At 42.6% G+C, this 18,539-nt stretch overlaps 1 protein-coding gene across 1 annotated transcript in view; it reads left to right on the top strand.

The window, feature by feature from the left end:
* The window catches only part of ANXA5 (annexin A5), a 46,962-nt gene extending 28,692 nt beyond the window's left edge, over positions 1-18,270 (top strand). Inside the window, exons 7-13 of the mRNA XM_038398741.2 lie at positions 218-297; positions 888-944; positions 10,324-10,417; positions 12,522-12,617; positions 13,499-13,557; positions 16,116-16,238; positions 17,651-18,270. Of these exons, the coding sequence (XP_038254669.1) occupies positions 218-297; positions 888-944; positions 10,324-10,417; positions 12,522-12,617; positions 13,499-13,557; positions 16,116-16,238; positions 17,651-17,713 (572 nt within the window). The 3' untranslated portion in view covers positions 17,714-18,270. The remainder of the gene's footprint in view (positions 1-217; positions 298-887; positions 945-10,323; positions 10,418-12,521; positions 12,618-13,498; positions 13,558-16,115; positions 16,239-17,650) is intronic.
* Positions 18,271-18,539: the final 269 nt, after the last annotated feature.

The raw sequence follows: 18,539 nt of genomic DNA, 5'->3' as shown, positions 1-18,539 counted from the left end.
CTTCTGCCTCATCTTCCCAGTGCTATTGGGTTATGCAGATATAAATGAAGGCAGCATACAGCCCTTTGCTTATAAGGCTCCTTAAGGCTGATTAGACATGATGATGATCAGATTAGGTGAGACTTTAACTTCCTCTGTCTATTGGGGACTAGTGAGGGCATCAATTCTTTCCATTAGAAAGAGTTGAGAAATTCTGTAAGGTGGTGTTCTCTTGCAGAATATGAATCCAACTTAGAAGATCATGTCACAGGAGACACAACAGGTTACTATCAGAGGATGCTAGTAGTCCTTGTTCAGGTAAGTCTTTGTTTTGTATGTGCGTGAGCATCTGTGAGATTTCAGTATTAGACTGCAGAATTCAGGGCAGTGTTTGCTTATTTCACTGCTGATCAATGATAACTCAGAATCTAAATCTGTTTTACAAAGAGGCCACATTGAATTATTTTCATACACCTATAGACACAAATCTTGGAGATTAGTATAATTGCTTGCTTGCTCCACCCAGAGAGTTGGTCTACACCAGAACTGCATGGAGGGGCAGTAGCAGGGTGCAGGATTGACCCCAGTGAGTGGATTAGAAGTGATGGTGGTTCAGTTTTAGGATCCAGTTCTGCTCTGGTACCCCCAGTGACAGGTGTAACTCGCAATTTGCAATAGTGTTCTTGAGAAGCTGTAGATAACAGAGAGCTTGATAAGTACATTTTTGTTTATAATTGGGAGGGCAGAATGCTTAATTCACCTTGCTGTGTGCTAGCATTTTATTGCTGAGGGAAGGGAAATAAGACTGCAGAAAAACATAAATTACTGATTATTTATTTGGCATTGAATCTTATGCTCATTATATTGGACCACATTGTTTTGGACTAAGCATTGGATATTATTTTTAGGCTAATAGAGACCCTGATGGAAGAATTGATGAGGGTCTGGTTGAGCAAGATGCTCAGGTAAGTGAAAAAAATTTTTAGTGTGTTTCATACAAGTTAATATACAAATAAAATGGGTGCACAAGTGGGGCCCAGATGTGAGAGACACTTGATTTTGGAAACAACTTTTGCTTCCTTTCTGTTGCAAATGACGTGAAAACAGAGGTGGTGCAAGCTGCAAGATTCAGATCCAGATTTCAAACATGAGTTTTAGGACACTCTTCCCCTCTGTTCCATGTCTTCCTCAACCCAGTTTTGCCAGTTATAAAATGAGAAGCCTAAATAGTATGGCAGTGGGAGCACTACAAATGTCTGAGAGAAATGGATGTTTCCAACATTGGATGTTCAAATGTTTGTCACTTGCAAAATTTGGGGGCATTCAGATTCATTCATTCAGATCTGATGTTCTGATACAGGCCAGCCTTGACATAAGATTTGTGTAGGACCTGTAATTTACTAGATAATGCAACATGAGCATTACTCATGTTTAGGGATGATTCAAAAGAAAGTGGAGTTCTCAAAAGAGAGAGTGTCCCAAATATGTTGCTTTATTGTAACCACATGAGAGTCCCAGAGCTGCCACTGCAGATACGACTGTCTGAATAATTTTCCAGAGAGTGGAATACTGCAGTTGAATTATATTTTCCATAGCTCTGCCTCCAACTCTTAGAACTGCACTCCAAGCAGGAAAAGGAGGAGTAGGAGTAATATAATAATTGAAATGGTACCTCTTAGCAGATCCAGTTGGCTTTGTTGTTAATTATAGTAGTGGTCAGATTCTCAGCAGTTTGATTGCAGAGTTTGTTTAATGCATGTTGCATCTTGACTGTTTCAGATAGCTTTGGGCTGAAAACTTTCTCCTGCAGGTTGTGGGCCTAGATTGCAGGTGGGCAAACTGTGGCCCGCAGGACCCTCCTGCCCGGCCCTTGAGCTCCTAGCCGGGGAGGCTAGCCCCCGGCCCCTCCCTTGCTGTCCTCCCTCCCCCGCAGCCTCAGCTCGCTGTGCCACCAGCACTCTGGGTGGCGGGGCTGCAAGTTCCTGCCAGGCAGTGCGGCTGTGAGAGCTGCCGGCCTGCCCCAGTGCTCTAGACTGCGCAGCGGTATTGCTGGCTCCAGCCAGCTGCCACGGCTGCCAGTCCTGCTGCTCTGAGTGGCATGGTAAGGGGATGGGGAGCAGGGGGGTTGGAAAAGGGGCAGGGGGACCCCAGGGGCAGTTAGGGGACAGGGAGCAGGGGGTGGGTGGATGGGTCGGAGGTTTTGGGGGTGGGGAACAGGATGTGGTTGGACAGGCGTGGGAGTCCTGGGGGGCCTGTCAGGGGGTGGGGGTGTGGATAGGAGTCGGGGCAGTCAGGGAGCAGGGAGGGTTGGATGGGGGTGGGGTGAGGGGGCAGTCAGGGGACAAGGAGCAGGGGGGGTTGAATGTGTCGGGGGTTCTGAGGGGGCAGTCGGGGGCAGGAAGTGGGAGAGGGCGGATATGGGGCTGGGACCAGGCTGTTTGGGAAGGCACAGCCTTCCCTACCCGGCCCTCCATACAGTTTCAGAACCCTGATGTGGCCCTCAAGCCAAAAAGTTTGCCCACCCCGGCTTAGATGAACGAAAATAAAGATTATTCAGAAAAGGAGACAAGAAGGAAAAGTAAAGTACAAGATCAATAAAATACACTCTCTTGCTAGAGGTCTGGTACAAGATTAATAGAGGAATTAGCAAGATATATATTTGTAATATATGCTCTTCCACTTCTGTTCCTGCCTCTGATGTGGAGCTGTAGAAATCCAGAAAACTTCCATCTCCATCTATTGAGCTTCAAAATCAGCCCTGAAGAAATCAGATTGACAGTTAGTCAGTCAAGTAACTGTCTCCCTATCTACTGAAACTTGTTGTGTCAGTGTTTGTCTCTAAATGGATTAATTTAGCCTAGGCAAGTAGCAAGCTTCTGGCATCAGTAAATAGACTTCTTTTGGCTTCCCTAACTGAGGGTAGGCCAGCAGCTACTCTTCTGTGTGGACTTCTCTACACTTCAGAAAGTTTTTAAAATAATCTAAATGTTAATCTAAAACTAAACTAAATTGAATGTTCTCTGGGTATACAGTGCTGAACACAAAGGGGTCCTGGTCCTGGGGCTCCTAGGTGCTACCGTGAGACAAATAATAAAAATCATCAGTTTAGGGACTGATGGGGTGAAATCAGTATAACCTCCTTGTGTAGTCACTCTTCAGTCAGTTTGAGTGCCTTCTGTTGGTTTAGCTGTGGGCAGTGTTATGCTCATAATTTACGAACAAAGTTAGATTAAAAACCATAAATACTCTTGCTGGAAGGCTTCAACCTTACACTACTTTACTTTATTTCTTAGAATTCCTATGATACCACACAAGAACCAAAAAACAGAGAGAGAAAAAAAGCTGTTCTCAAAGGCAGCAAGCCACAACTTACCCCACCTTGCTTTAAACTGTCTTCATTCCAGATCACACACTTCACCACAGAGCCCCCTAGCCTGCAGGCAGTAACAGGACTTCTCTTTTCCCCGCACCGCACATTCTGTCTCAAAATTATACCTTGCATTTCCAACACAGTCCTCAGTATGGCACAGTCAGTAAGGAATCGGGGAGAGGGGTTTTGGAACAATATGCACATACATATAACTACACTGTCTCGGAATAGTAAAGGAGGAGTAAAAGGCTTAACTCTTGAAATCTCTTGGATTGGGGGAAAAATATCAGTGACTATTAATTGTATTGCAAATTGTGCAGGTGAAGCATTCTGTGAGTGTAACACTGAATAAGTTCCCTATGACACAGCAGGCTAAACCATAAACAAAAGTAATGCAGTTAGTTTCCCACTTCAGGACTGTCTAGATTTTAATGCAAGTGTCACAGCTAAAGCGGCATCCCTTAAGGGCAATTGTAGCTGAATTATCCATTGCTGCTGGCTATGACTGGGTTGTAAAGAGAGACTTGGTAAGCTATTTTTACACTTACGAAAGGTTCATTCATACTTCACTAAAGGACTGCAATGGATGCCAATTGTATCTCCCCATACTTCTAGCTTCATTCATGAATAACTAAGTGTCACTGATTGCAAACTTCTTTACTAAGGCAAATTTATTGGGTGTTAAATGCTGGTTCGCTAAAAAGCAGATGACTTCATTGTATGAAGTGTATTTCACCAAAGTGGCCTGCTGTCTTGCCTTAAGTAATTTTTATAATGTTCACAAAGAAGTAACAAATCTCCGTAGACTATATTTCAAGATACCTCTGTGAAATCAGGGTGGGTGAGCACACTTCAGTTTGAAAACCTCATCCCTAAAGGTTGTTAATGTTTATAATGGTGCCTTTTACGCAAGAGGGATTTCAAGTAGGCAGAATGTAACTATCCATATGAAAGTTGGCTAAGACATTGGGCTTAATAACCTTATGCTGGCATAAAATGCTATGGGACCTTTATTGATCACCAATGGTCAGGACCTCTGTTTTGTGCAGAGAACTGTAATTCCAACAGCACAGTGCCCCTAATGTCATGCTGGAGCATTAGATTTGGTAATGACTCAGAAGGAAGAGTGCTAGTATTAACTTAGACCTGGTCTACACTACGAGTTTAAGTTGAATTTAGCAGCGTTAAATTGAATTAACCCTGCACCAGTCCACACAATGAAGCCATTTTTGTTGACTTAATGGGCTCTTAAAATCGATTTTTCTATACTCCTCCCCGACGAGGGGATTAGTGCTGAAATTGACATCGCCGGGTCGAATTTGGGTTAGTGTGGATGCAATTAGATGGTATTGGCCTCCGGGAGCTATCCCACAGTGCGCCATTGTGACCACTCTGGACAGCACTCTGAACTCAGGTGCCCTGGCCAGGTAGACAGGAAAAGCCCCGCGAACTTTTGAATTTCATTTTCTGTTTGGCCAGTGTGGCGATCTCATCAGCAGAGGTGACCATGGAGTCCCAGAATCACAAAAGAACTCCAGCATGGACCGAACAGGAGGTACTGGATCTGATCACTATATGGGGAGATGAATCTGTGCTATCAGAACTCCATTCCAAACTATGAAATGCCAAAATATTTGAAAAAAATCTCCAAGGGCATGAAGGACAGAGGCTATCGCAGGGACCCGCAGCAGTGAAACTTAAGGAGCTTAGACAAGCCTTCCAAAAAACCCAAGAGGCAAACGCCTGCTCAGGGCCAGAGCCCCAGACATGCCGCTTCTATGCTGCATGCCATTCTAGAGGATGCACCTACCACTACCCCATCCCTGTACATAGACTCCTGCAAGGGGGAGTCTCACACAACAGGGATGAAGATTTTGGGGATGAGGAAGATAGTGCACACCAGACAAGTGGAGAAATTGTTCTCCCCGAGAGCCAGGAACTGTTTATCCCCCTGGATCCAGTACCCTCCCAACCTGGGCTCCTGGACCTTGAAGGTGGAGAAGGCAGCTCTGGTGAGTGTACCTTTATAAATATAATACATTGTTTAAAAACAAGTGTGTTTAATGATTGATTTGCCCTGAAGACTTGGGATGCATTTGAGGCCAGTACAGCTACTGGAAAAGTCTGTTAATGTGTCTGGGGATGGGGCGGAAATCCTCCAGGGACATCTCAATGAAGCTCTCCTGGAGGTACTCCCAAAGCCTTTGCACAAGGTTTCTGAGGAGGGCAGCCTTATTGGGTCCTCCATGGTAGGACACTTTACCACGGCAGGCCAGTAGCACGTAGTCTGGAATCATTGCATAAGAAAGCATGGCAGCGTGTGGTCTCGGTGTTTGCTGGCATTCAAGCAACATCCGTTCTTTATCTCTGTGTTATCCTCAGGAGAGTGATGTGATATTCATGGTCACCTGGTTGAAATAGGAGAATTTCATTAAGGGGACATTGAGAGGTGGCCATTCCTACTGGGCTGTTTGCTGGTGGCTGAAAAGAAATCATCCCTACTGTTAGCTATGCAGTGGAGGGAGGGGTGAAGCGATCATCCCAGAGAATTGGGTGTGGAGGTTTAGTTGGGTTTGTGCTACATGTTAACCTGAAAACATCAACTCCTCTTTTTAAATGGCCAATGTGTCTTTTTCAATTTTAATTTCTCTTTTTTCCTCCCACAGCTGCAGATGTTTCAACACTGTGACTAGCATCTCCATCCCAGAGGCTAGCGCAGATAAGAAGGTGAAAAAAACGCACTCGAGATGAAATGTTCTCTGAGCTCATGCAGTCCACCCAAACTGAAAGAGCCCAGCAAAATGCTTGGAGGCAGACAATGGCAGAGTCCAGGAAAGCACAAAATGAATGCAAGGACAGCAACAGGAGAGTGGCGGGATCAAGAGGAAAGGTGGTGGCAGCATGATGAAAGAAGGCAGGATGCAATGCTGAGGCTACTGGAGGATCAAACTGATATGCTCCGGCATATGGTTGAGGTGCAGGAAAGGGACAGACTGCCACTGCAGCCCCTGTGTAACCAACCGCCCTCCTCCCCAAGTTCCATAGCCTCCTCACCCAGATGCCCAAGAACAAGGGTGGGAGGGCCTCCGGGCACCCAACCATTCCGCCCCAAAGGACTGCCCAAGCAACAGAAGGCTGGCATTCAATAAGTTTTGAAGAGCAGTGTAGCCTTGTCCTTCATCCCTCCTGGGCTACCTTGGCAGTTGTCCCCCTATTTGTATGACAAATTAATAAAGAATGCATGAATTTGAAACAACAATGACTTTATTGCCTCTGCAAGCGGTGATTGAAGGGGGGAGGAGAGGGCTGTTGGCTTAGAGAAGTAGAGTGAACCAAGGGGGCTGGTTTTCATCAAGGAGAAACAAACAGAACTGTCACACTGTAGCCTGGTCAGCCATGAAACTGCTTTTCAAAGTTTCTCTGATGCGCAGAGTGCCCTACTGCGCTCTTCTAACCACCCTGGTGTCTGCCTGTGCAGAATCAGCGGCCAGGCGATTTGCATCAACCTCCCACCCCGCCATAAATGTCTCCCCTTACTCTCACAAATATTGTGGAGCACACAGCAAGCAGCAACAACAAAGGGAATATTGGTTTCACTGAGGTGTAACCGAGTCAGTAAACTGCACCAGCGTGCTTTTAAATGTCCAAATGCACATTCTACCACCATTCTGCACTTGCTCAGCCTATAGTTGAACAGCTCCTGACTACTGTCCAGGCTGCCTGTGTAGGGCTTCATGAGCCATGGCATTAAGGGGTTGGCTGGGTCTCCAAGGATAACTATAGGCATTTTAACATTCCCAATGGTTATTTTCTGGTCTGGAAAGTAAGTCCCTTCCTGCAGCTGTTCATACAGACGAGAGTTCCTGAATATGTGAGCGTCATGTACCTTTCCTGGCCATCCCACGTTGATGTCGGTGAAACGTCCCTTGTGATCCACCAGTGCTTGCAGCACCAATGAAAAGTACCCCTTTCAGTTTATGTACTGGCTGCCTTGGTGCTCTGGTCCCAAGATAAGGATATGCATTCTGTCTATCGCTCCACCACAGTTAGGAATCCCATTGCAGCAAAGCCATCCACTATGACCTGCACGTTTCCCAGAGTCACTACCCTTGATAGCAGCAGCTCAGAGATTGCGTTGGCTACTTAGATCACAGCAGCCCCCACAGTAAATTTTCCCACTCCGAATTCCCGACTGTCCGGTAGCTGTCTGGTGTTGCAGGCTTCCACAGGACTATCGCCACTTGCTTGTTAACTGTGAGGGCTGCTCTCATCTTGGTATTCTTGCACTTCAGGGCAGGGGAAAGCAAGTCACAAAGTTCCATGAAAGTGCCTTTACGCATGCGAAAGTTTCGCAGCCCCTAGGAACCATCCCAGACCTGCAACCACCAGTCTGTGCTTGTTTCATGGGCCCAGAAATCGGCGTTCCACAGCATGCCACCAGATTGCCGGGGCCCGTGCTTTGAGAGAAGTCTGTGTCCATGTCCTCATTACTCTTGTCACTGCGCTGCCATCGCCTCCTCACCTGCTTTTGCAGGTTCTGGTTCTGCATATACTGCATGATCATGCACGAGGTGTTTACAATGCTCATAACTGCCATGGTGATCTAAGCAGGCTCCATGCTTGCTGTGGTATGGCGTCTGCGGGAGAGCAGGGTTGCAGGGGAGGCGGTGGTTGGATGACCAGTTTTGCAGACCGACCTGCACCGTCTCCTGCCAGGACACAACAGCTGAGCGGGCTGCATGCTTGCCATGGTATGGCGAGACGAGCAGCCGAGCAGAGTTGCAGCGGAAGTAGCCCTGCGAGACCACCAGGAGAGCAGAGTGCCAGCGGAAGCGGTGGATGATGATGGTCATATAGAGGACCTGCAAGGTGGATTCATAGCACCAGGAGAGCAGAGTGGCAGCAGAAGCGGTGGATGATGACAGTTAACAGTCCTACTGCACCGTCTGCTGAAAGCAGTATGGCGCCCGCACGGAAAAAAGGCGCGAAACAATTGTCTGCTATTGCTTTCACGGAGGGAGGGGCGACTGATGACGTACCCAAAACCACCCACGACAATGTTTTTGCCCCATCAGGCACTGGGAGCTTAACCCAAAATTCCAATGGGCGGCGGAGACTGCGGGAACTGTGGGATAGCTACCCACAGTGCAACACTCCAAAAGTCGACGCTAGCCTCGGTACTGTGGACCCACTCTGCTGACTTCATGCGCTTAGTGCATTATTGGGGGGGGGAAGGGAACACAATCGCTTTCTAAAAAATCAGCTTCTATAAATTCAACCTAATTTCGTAGTGTAGACATACCCTTAGGAATAGGGTATTGCTGACAGGACTTCCTGTAACACTTCTAGTTATTTCTTGAAGGTGAGAGGAGTAGTTCAGTTTTCTCAGATCTGCCCTTGCTTAGCTTGTGGGATCTGACAAGATCCAGTCTGAGGAGGTGCAAGGGTGCTTGGTCAAATCTGTGCAATTGTGGTTGTTGCCCACTTGAGAGTGTTGTATATTTCAGTTTTAAATGAACAGCCATGAAACTATATAGTCCTGTGTTCCAAACAATTGTCTTGGCCACATTTCCTTACATAATGGATTTTTTTAATATAAAAATATAGATCCTGGATGGTCATTAACAATAATATACTGTAGCAGTGTGGGGCTCGGTATAAAGAGAAAATTCAAAACTTTTTGATCATATTGTGAAAACAAGACCATTTTTCCTCTGTTCAGGCAACTGGTCAAAGCAAGTTCTGTGCAGCAGATAAGAGCAAATTGGCAGATATTTGGATTTGTGGGTTTTCTTCAGGAAATACTTGAACCCCTAAATACAGACCTTGTTTTCCTAACCTCTGCTTAGTGAGGAGAGTGAAACTGACTCTACATCTCTATATTCAGAGATCTTTCACTGCATGAGGTGGTCTACAGACAACTTTGGAGTATGCATCTAAGCTTCAGCATAACTTGTGTACCTCATCCAGAGCACCAAATGCCCAAGTAACAGCTACGTGGGTGAATCACTATGTGAGACAATCACTATGCTCTCGAATGAACTTGCACAGAAACATGATAAAATGATCTATATAATTAAAATATATAAAAATAAAATGTTAATCAAATGAGGACATGAATTCCAGTGGCTAGGAGCTGTGGTTTTGATGCACAGGACTGGAGATCTGGGCCTAGGTCTTAAATCAGGTCAAGAATATAAAACAGGCAGAGGAAGAATATGAGAGCTTGTTAAATGTACGTCAAGAAATCTGTGTGCATGCTTTAGATTGCATGTTTTTCTCGACTTTCCAATGCAAAATACTTGTGTGTCTGGCATGTGTAGGTGTGGTATGTGTATATTTTGGTGGTGCCTGGTGAAGTGCTGCATTTTAAGTTCTTTTAAGTGCTGGCTTCCTAGCCAGAGCACAGTCTAGCTTTCTGCTACTATATACATCTTGCCCTTGTTAACACTTCCAATAAATTGCTGTTTTGTAAAATTTACTAAGTATGGGGCCATGTGGAAATTGGATTAGTCAAAGAGAGACCTTGATTGCAGCAGGTCTGATGGCTAACATGGGTCTTTCAAATATAATATAATTTTATTTTTTGCAGGGAGGGAAGGTGCGTTTCTAAAACATTTGTTGGAAGGGTACCTCATGTTTATATGAAGCGGGACTATTACTGTACACATGCCATGTATCTCAGGGCATGAATGGGTTAATGATAGAATATCACTCAGATGGCAAAACTAAAATGGGGACTAAGGGAAAGAGGTGGGGGTAAAGGAGGATGATGGCAAGAAATATCTGTAGTGATGATGGAGCATTGGTGTGCATGTTGATATGGCATATCCAGTTTGTCCTTATGTATATTTTTGGGACATGTCACTCAAGCTTCCTCCCCTCCAACTGCAGTTGTTATGGAGCATAGAGTCCTTCAAGTGAATGTGTGAAGAAATTACTAATATTGTTTTGGTTTCTTGAAATTATAACAGCTTTTATTTAAGGCTGGAGAGCTGAAATGGGGAACAGATGAAGAAAAGTTCATCACCATCTTGGGAAATCGAAGTGTCTGTCACCTAAGGAAGGGTAGGTAAAGTGGTGCAAGTAGAACTGAAAACCAGAATCTCAGCTGTGCCCGGTATGTGATGGGTGCAGCCTGTAGGAGAGGAGCCAGAAGGAACTGTTCCTGGCTCCCTGATCTTGGGGAGGGTTCTATGCATTTGTGGCCCACTAGTCTTTACGACGTCCCTTAAAGGACTTCTCTTTGTGTCCCCGAAGTAGTTTCCTCTTAGGCCAGGTTTACACTTACAAGCTTACAGCAGCACAGCTGTACCGATACAGCTGTGCCGCTGTAAGAGCGCTCATATAGCCGCGTTATGCCGACGGGAGAGAGCTCTCCCATTGACGTAATGAAACCAGCTTAACAAGCAGCGGTAGCTATGTCGGTGGGAAAGAGTCTCCTGATGACATAGTGCAGTGCACACAAGTGCTTATGCTGGCAAAACTTATGTTGCTCAAGGTTTTTTGTTTTTGTTTTTTCCATACCTGGGGCAACAAAAGTTTTGCTGATGTAAGTGCTAGTGTAGACATGGCCTTCGAAAGTAGCAGTGAAAAGCTCCAGTTTGGAGAAGGGGTGTGATAAGATCTGAGGGGACAGCTGGAGTATGTCTGTATCTGTGCTATTAGTTTTATCTGAAAAAGAGCATAGCAAAATGTGTGGTGCTCATTTTCCATAATGAGTTATCATGTGACTGAGATCAGCCCTTCTATCGATAAAGGGCATTTTTAATGTAGTTGCCCTCAACCCCTGCATGCTGTAGCTCACCCCCTCCCCCCAACCACCTTCTGGGTATATTATGTCTTTTACACCAAATTCTGATGCAGAAGCAAATTAAGATGGGGAAACATTTTTTGAGTGGAAGGTTTTGCTTGATCATTCTTCTGTGTTCAAAGGATTTGCAAAACTAATGGAATTTTGTGAACCCCTTCTCAATTAAGACCAGTTTTGTTGTTTATATAGCATCCCAAATTGTAATAAGCACTTTAGAAATGTTTAATTTGAGTGGTGCTCCAGTGGCACTTCTTGCATGCTTGAAGTTAAGCACATGTGTAATAGGCAGAATACAGACCATTTCAGAAGGAAATACAAAATGAAATGTTCTCCTTTTTCGGCCTTGCCTGGCTACCACTTTGCTACTTATTGTTTCTTACTCCATTGCCTATTTTCACTTTTGTTTTCTTGAACTTTTACTTACGCTTTCTCCCTTTAGGGTGATTGACCTCTAGAAACCAAAACAGGCCTTTGTAGCTCATTGTAGCTAACAGGAAGCTTGTGCTAGAGGGATTTATGAGGAGAACGTGGCCGTTGATTTACACAACTAGGGAGCAGTAGGTCGGGGATCCTCTGTTCTATCCCTGGCTTTGAGATGAGAGTCAGGATAATAACCAAAATGCACCAGCCTACACATATTTGACTCATTCGATCTGAAAGGCAGTGTGGTTGGGTGAATATAATTTATGTTTGGGATATTAGAGATCTGGGTTCTAATCCCAGTTCTATGATAGCTTCTGAATTTGTGCAATCTCTTTGTTTTTTAAGGTAGTGATGGCTTGATTGCCTTCAAGGAATTGGGGTGTGAGGCCTTGGCCAGTAATAAGTGCTGTGAGGTACTCTGAAATATAAACAGTGGTCAATAGATATGACTCCTGAATTTCTAGCTTCAGCTCAGTCTGGGGGAAGGTGCAATGTTGGGTAGTTGGATGGGGATGTTGTCTCACATCTGTGGAAAGTGCTCAGATTTGATGGTGCAGGCAGTTTGAGTTTAAATGCACAATGTTCCACATAATCCAATATAGATGAGAGTTTTGTTAGGGATGTGAGGTAGCTTGTTTCTTTAAGGTGGTGTCAATGTTGTTGGTTGGTTGTTTAAATATGCTACTCATGCCAGCCAGACTGTAAACTACTGTCGGGAGACATGGGAGACTACATCCTCCTCCCTGAGGAATTGTATTGTACAGTAACAGTCTGCTAGAAAAAATATATTATAAGGTGGGGGAAGAGTGTTTGGATAATGGGGCTTGAGCAGTGGATAATGTACTTGAATGAAAATAGCATACGCTTGTGGGGGACAGTGGGAGAAGTAATGTTTACATACATGTAATTAGTTTGTACTTGTCCTTGGTTTTTCAGTGTTTGACAAATACATGACTATCTCTGGCTTTCAAATTGAAGAAACCATTGACCGTGAAACCTCTGGGGATCTGGAGAAGCTGCTTCTAGCAATTGGTAATTAACAGTCTTACGACTGTTACACTATTTGTAGGTGCTATAATGTGAGCTCTGAAATGACGACATGGCATTCCCTTTAAAGGGATTAAAACAGTGCTGAGTAACCTGATCAACAGCCTGAGCGAAGTTGACACCTGTATTCTCAAATCAATGACCTAAATTCTAAAACCTCAGTTGCACAGGGAATTACATTACTATTTATTGTTGACATCCTGACTCAGTGTAAATCCAGCTGAACTCTAATTTAATAAAGCTATTTAAATTATCTAGGATGGAGGAATTCCAGAAATGGTTTCATTTAGTCTGTCAGAGATTAAAAAATGTTGTTTTGATTGTTGATTTTAAAGAATGACTTTGGTCAAAAAGTGACTGTAAAAATGCACGCTCTTACAAAATAAGTAGCTCATTTGGAATCTTATTTTTTATTTAGTAAATAAGCTTTTCCTCTTGTTATGCATCATCAAAAGCACTGTTAACTAATATCTAATTGTGGGACCAAATTCCGCCTTCATTTGCCCAGGCCAGCCTACTGAAGATAATGTGTTGGCACATTTGTAATTTGAGGGTAGAGTTTGTGTAGCGGGATCTGTATTGCTGATGAGATATGAATTCTACCTTTCATATTGCAAGTAGGACGAGCAGAAAAATATTTGGCTGTAAACTGATCATTCTTGTTTTGGAGTCAGTGAGCCACAGACATAAACCTATGCAAATGAAGCAGTGGGATGTTGGAAAGAGCATGATAGCCTTAAGAGAGTTTTCTGCTCCAGAGCTTAAACTAGTATTTATTGTGTAATTTGAAAGTCAAAATATTTACCTCCCCTCAAATTGTCCTATATGTTCAATAGAAACTGATTATTAATGATTCATTTTCTCAGTGAAATGTGTCCGAAGTGTACCTGCCTATTTTGCTGAATCTCTCTTTTATGCCATGAAGGTAGGTACTTATTCTCCATATGACCTTTTTTCCCGTCCAAGTAACGCCTTTCTCTCTCTCCCTCCTCCTTCCTTCTCATTCTTTGTTCTCTCTCTCTCTCTTTACCAAAAAAAAAAAAAAAAAAGATTGAGAGAGAGACTAGCTTAAATTTACCCAAATTTTGCCAGGCTGTGACTAGTTTGGATAAATTGACATATGGTGGGCACTATAATCTTCAATATGGAAACACTACCTTTAGAGACAATATATATCCCAGTATGAAATGTTCCATCTTGCTCTCAGGGGCCTTCTGCTGGCCTGAAAATGGAGCATCTTCTGCTGAAAGCTGTAATTTCTGAAGGTGACATATTTTGAAAACAAGGATGACTAAAAGCTATGTTGTAGAATCTGCAGACCTCAAAATGGCTACCTCTTTTTTTTTTTAAGATGACCATTTATAGACCCATATTCCAACTTTATAAAGTAAAATTCTAGTTCCTTATTCAAATGTTTTTTGAAGTCCATCCCATTTTTGAGAAGTAAAGAGGAGCTGCCAAAAACAGATTTAAACACCAATCTGGCTTTACTGATTCCTTCATTCCCCTGCTCCCCTGTGACTCCCGCCCTCCCCACTTAGCTACACATGCACACTCCCTTTTAGGCCTTCTCGTCTTGGGAAAAAAGATAGTCAACATGAGTTAAAATCCTAGTGAAGACAGTGGGCAGTTGGCAGTTTTCATGTGAGCTAGCAGGTTAATGACTAGGCTCTCCATAGGTTTTTTTCCTTTGTGAAGATAAGGCCTTTGTCTAAAATGGGTTTATCAAGAAGTAAAATTGTATTAATAAAATGTCTGCATGAGCAATTACTTGGAGGAAATCATGAAGTGATATCTGTATTTTTAAAGAACAGTTGTTTTACTACCTTTATAGAAAAGCCCTATAAAATGTAAATGAGATGAAAACATAGGGTTCCCTAGAAATATAATGAAATTTTGAAGAAATACTCTACAAGTCTGTGGCATTTAATAGAAAACCTTTCTATAGGTGTATTGAACCATATTTTAGGTTTCTGTTGCAGAGATATAATTCTTTATTAAACTCTACGGCTGGTTTAAAGAAAACCTATATAAAGTGTATAATTTTTTATTAAGGTTCTACAGATTTTATCTATAAGGAGACCATTTTCTCATAATTTCAGCAGACAAATTTACTAATATAATTAATCTGTCATGACACAGTTATCCATTCAGGGATTGCGCACACTGCTCAATCCTACACTGCACTAGAGCTGCTTGCACATCTGAAAGAGGCAAAGGTGGTTTCCACTCCTTGATCCTGGTCAAAAAGGGGGCTTTTTGATTCTTGGCATAATTTGAGAGCAATCTTAGGTCAGCCATCTAAAACATTCAAATGTGTACCATGAAAACCACCACCAGTCACAACCAAAAGTTGAAGGATTGACTGGACATAGAGAATAGGGGCTAGAGATAAGGGTGGGGGCTCATCTGGGACCTTGTTGAAGCATATTGGTTTCGAAACTTGCATTACCATTGCCTGAGTTGAACCTGACTGGTTGATCATTAGCGGGTTGGGACTTCAGGTCTGTCAATCTGGCACCATTCATCAGTGCTAAAACTCATTAGAGGTATGTCTGCACAGCAAAAGCTGTGCACAGGGTATTCTATTCAAGCTAGCCTGAATCCAGCTAGCTTGGTTAACAATAGCAGTGAAGACAGTGGAGTTCAGGCTGCTTTGATGGTAGTACAAATCTGGTATGGACACTGGGTACATGCTTAGCTCACTAGCTTGCTCTGAAGCCTGTGCTGTGTTCATTGGTATTGTTACGCATGCTAGCTGGAGTCAAACTAGCTTGGATAGGCTTGCCTGTGCACAGCTTTTGCTGTGTAGACATATCTCAAAACTTTTTTTAAAGCAAAAAACGCCTGTCTGAACAGAGTACATGCACAGTTATACTACATTCACCACAGTCTCCATTCATATGAGCAGTCTGATAATTTGAAAATAGTTATTTCTACCAGTGACTCAGACTTTTACAGCAAGTCACGTGCCTTGATTAGTCATCACTGGGCTTTGTGCTCCAACTTTCAGGGAAACAAAGTCAATTCTTAAGGTGGAATTGGGGATCGTTTAGTAAGATGCTGATCTTGATCATAGTATGCAAATACCATACTGTTTTTGATTTTTGGAGCTGGATCATTTCCATTTGTTTGGGCACTTATGGCATGAAGCTACAAGGTGGTAAACTTGAGCTGGGAGGTTCTGAGCATCCTCAACTTCATAGAAGCTCAAGGCACACAGCACTTCACAACATCAGTTCTTTACTTCACATTGAAATTTTAATGCCTTATAATACAGACCAAAACATCTTGTACTAATACGGTAGAAATACAATGCAGTGGTTCTTTGAAGACCCATATACATTCTCACTATATGTGGAATGTATTTACGGTACCAGTTATAACCACACTACAGAGGGCTCTCAAACTTTTTCTAGATCAGAATACCTGCTCAGCATAAATAGATGCTTTAAAATAATATTTAAATATCTTTTAACATAGGGAGCTGGCACCGATGATGATACTTTGATCAGAATCATGGTTTCGAGGAGCGAAATTGATCTGCTGGACATTAGACGTGAATTCAGAAAGAATTTTGCGAAATCTTTGCATCATATGATTCAGGTAAATTCTCTCAAATCCGGTTCACTGATAAAGAAATACTTTGAGAATAGTATTTATAAGTGGTATAAGACTCCTCCTTTAGGGCTTAGGTAGTGTAGGTAACATTTGAAGAATAATATTGAATGACAGATTTCAGAGTAGCAGCCATGTTAGTCTGTATTTGCAAAAAGAAAAGGAGTACTTGTGGCACCTTAGAGACTAACAAATTTATTTGAGCGTAAGCTTTCGTGAGCTACAGCTCACCGATGAAGTGAGCTGTAGCTCACGAAAGCTTATGCTCAAATAAATTTGTTAGTCTCTAAGGTGCCACAAGTACTCCTTTAATATTGAATGAATGAATTTTTGTAAAGGTCTTAAATGCTGAAGTAGTTTGGAAGGGAGATATTTCCTAAAAAGGAGAACTTCAGATTTCCTTCCAAATGTGTATCTGATAAAATCAGAGACATTTTTTTCCTTTCCTGCCTTTTTTACACTTATTTCCTGGTTGGAGCACCTTTCCTTTCATTTTGTGTGTCTCTGAGAAGCTGTTAGCAGCAGAAGGAAATCAACTGGGATTATAATCCTGCATGTGATTCTGTTCCATTATTTTTTTCCCCCATGGTGCAAGCAATTTTGTGCAATGGAGCTGGACTGCAATTACAATCTAGTCTCCCTTTACATCATTACCAAAGGGAAAGTTTTATTGCAGAGACAAAGGCAGAATAATAATCATTTATGTGAGAGGGACGGGAATATTACAGGATTTCCATGTGTTTGTTTTAAAGTAAAAAGCTGTTTAATATAAGCCATAACTCTTTTCCATAGCACAGTATTTGTAGAAGTATTCTTCATATAGTATTGTCTCCATTTTCATCTCTTGCTCAGTTATGTTTATACACTGCAATCCTTCAATTCTGCTGTGTCAAATTTCTTTTGAAGTTATCAAATGGGGCCCCACCATCCCCACGCACAAAAAACAAGTGGGGCCAGACTACCTTTCTCTGGAGTTAGTAGCAAAACTTCCCATTTGACTGCCATGGGAGTAGGATTGGACCCCTCCTAACTTATGGAAGATCACCTCCAATATGTAAAAGGTTTTAATTTGTACTGTTTTGGGATAGGATGGTTTTCCCTTGGTTAGTTGGTTTGCAAATGGAAGAAATGACTTTGTAACTTGCAGTAAATGGCCCAGCTCCAGTATTGCCATTTTAAATCTTTCAGGAATTTTTATTTAAATGAGAAATCTGGATGTTTAAAAGTAACACATTAGTCAGAGAATCCTCTTATGTGATTCCTGAGCAGATAGTCATACAAATGGATTTCCTGTGGGTGGAAACTCTGTTATTTGTTAGAGTATTTCCTGGGTTTGACTTTTTTGTTAAATGTCTTTATGGTTGTGACTCACTGTGACTAATACTATGTTTCATACACAGAAAGATACATCTGGGGACTTCAGGAAAGCACTCTTGCTCCTCTGCGGTGGAGATGATGAGTAATGCTGTCAGTGATATGAAGGATTCAGTCCTGCTCCCGCTTTGCAGCCCCTCAGTTAGCATGTCGAGCTATGTTTTGCATATTAGTGCTTTATAGCAGCTTAGAGCCACACTAGCATCCTAATGGTTAAAAAGACCCAATTAACATCTTGTTGTTGAAGTTTATGCAGTCTTTCTTCCTACCGGCATCCAAGTAGAAGTCTGTCTATCCCAGCCCCCAGAAGTTTATGAAGTGGCTGTTATGACTATGCGAGTGTTCTTGCCTTCATGGAAGATAGATTCTTGTCTTAATGCACAATTTTTTTACGTGTTTTGCTGAAGTAGAGAAAATCCACACATTCCGAGAAGAATTGAAAGGAAATTTAGTCCTTAACCTTTTTTTAAACTTCATTTATGGTAACTCAATTATGGAAATATTAAGGTAGCTTTAAAATTGTGAACTAAGGAAAAATATCTTTCATGTATAATAATATATATTTGGTGCTATTAGAATGAATCTGCTAAGCAACAATGTGAGTTATCAATGGAAACATAACATATCAATAAACTTCCCTCCCCAACACAGTTGTATCTATTTTTACAAGCAAAAAACCCATTCTTTCTTCAGATTGGTTAAATGATCCTACTACCCCTGTACGTAGTGTTTTCTGTTTTCATGGTGCTTTGGAAATGGGTAAGTAATAATGTGTAGGTGGTTTCCAGATGGATGGATTGATCGGTGTCAGGGGAGAGCTTTAGGCACCCTTTCTGGTTTTCTAGGTTGTGTATTCGGTCCTGTAAAGCAGGCACAAGATAGCAACATTGTTGGTAGAAAGTATACTCGATAAGG

This window comes from Dermochelys coriacea, chromosome 4 (genome assembly GCF_009764565.3).
Source record: "Dermochelys coriacea isolate rDerCor1 chromosome 4, rDerCor1.pri.v4, whole genome shotgun sequence".
Classification (NCBI taxonomy): domain Eukaryota; kingdom Metazoa; phylum Chordata; order Testudines; family Dermochelyidae; genus Dermochelys; species Dermochelys coriacea.
Note: the sequence above shows the minus strand (reverse complement) of the source record. Positions and strands in the feature narration are given on the sequence as shown.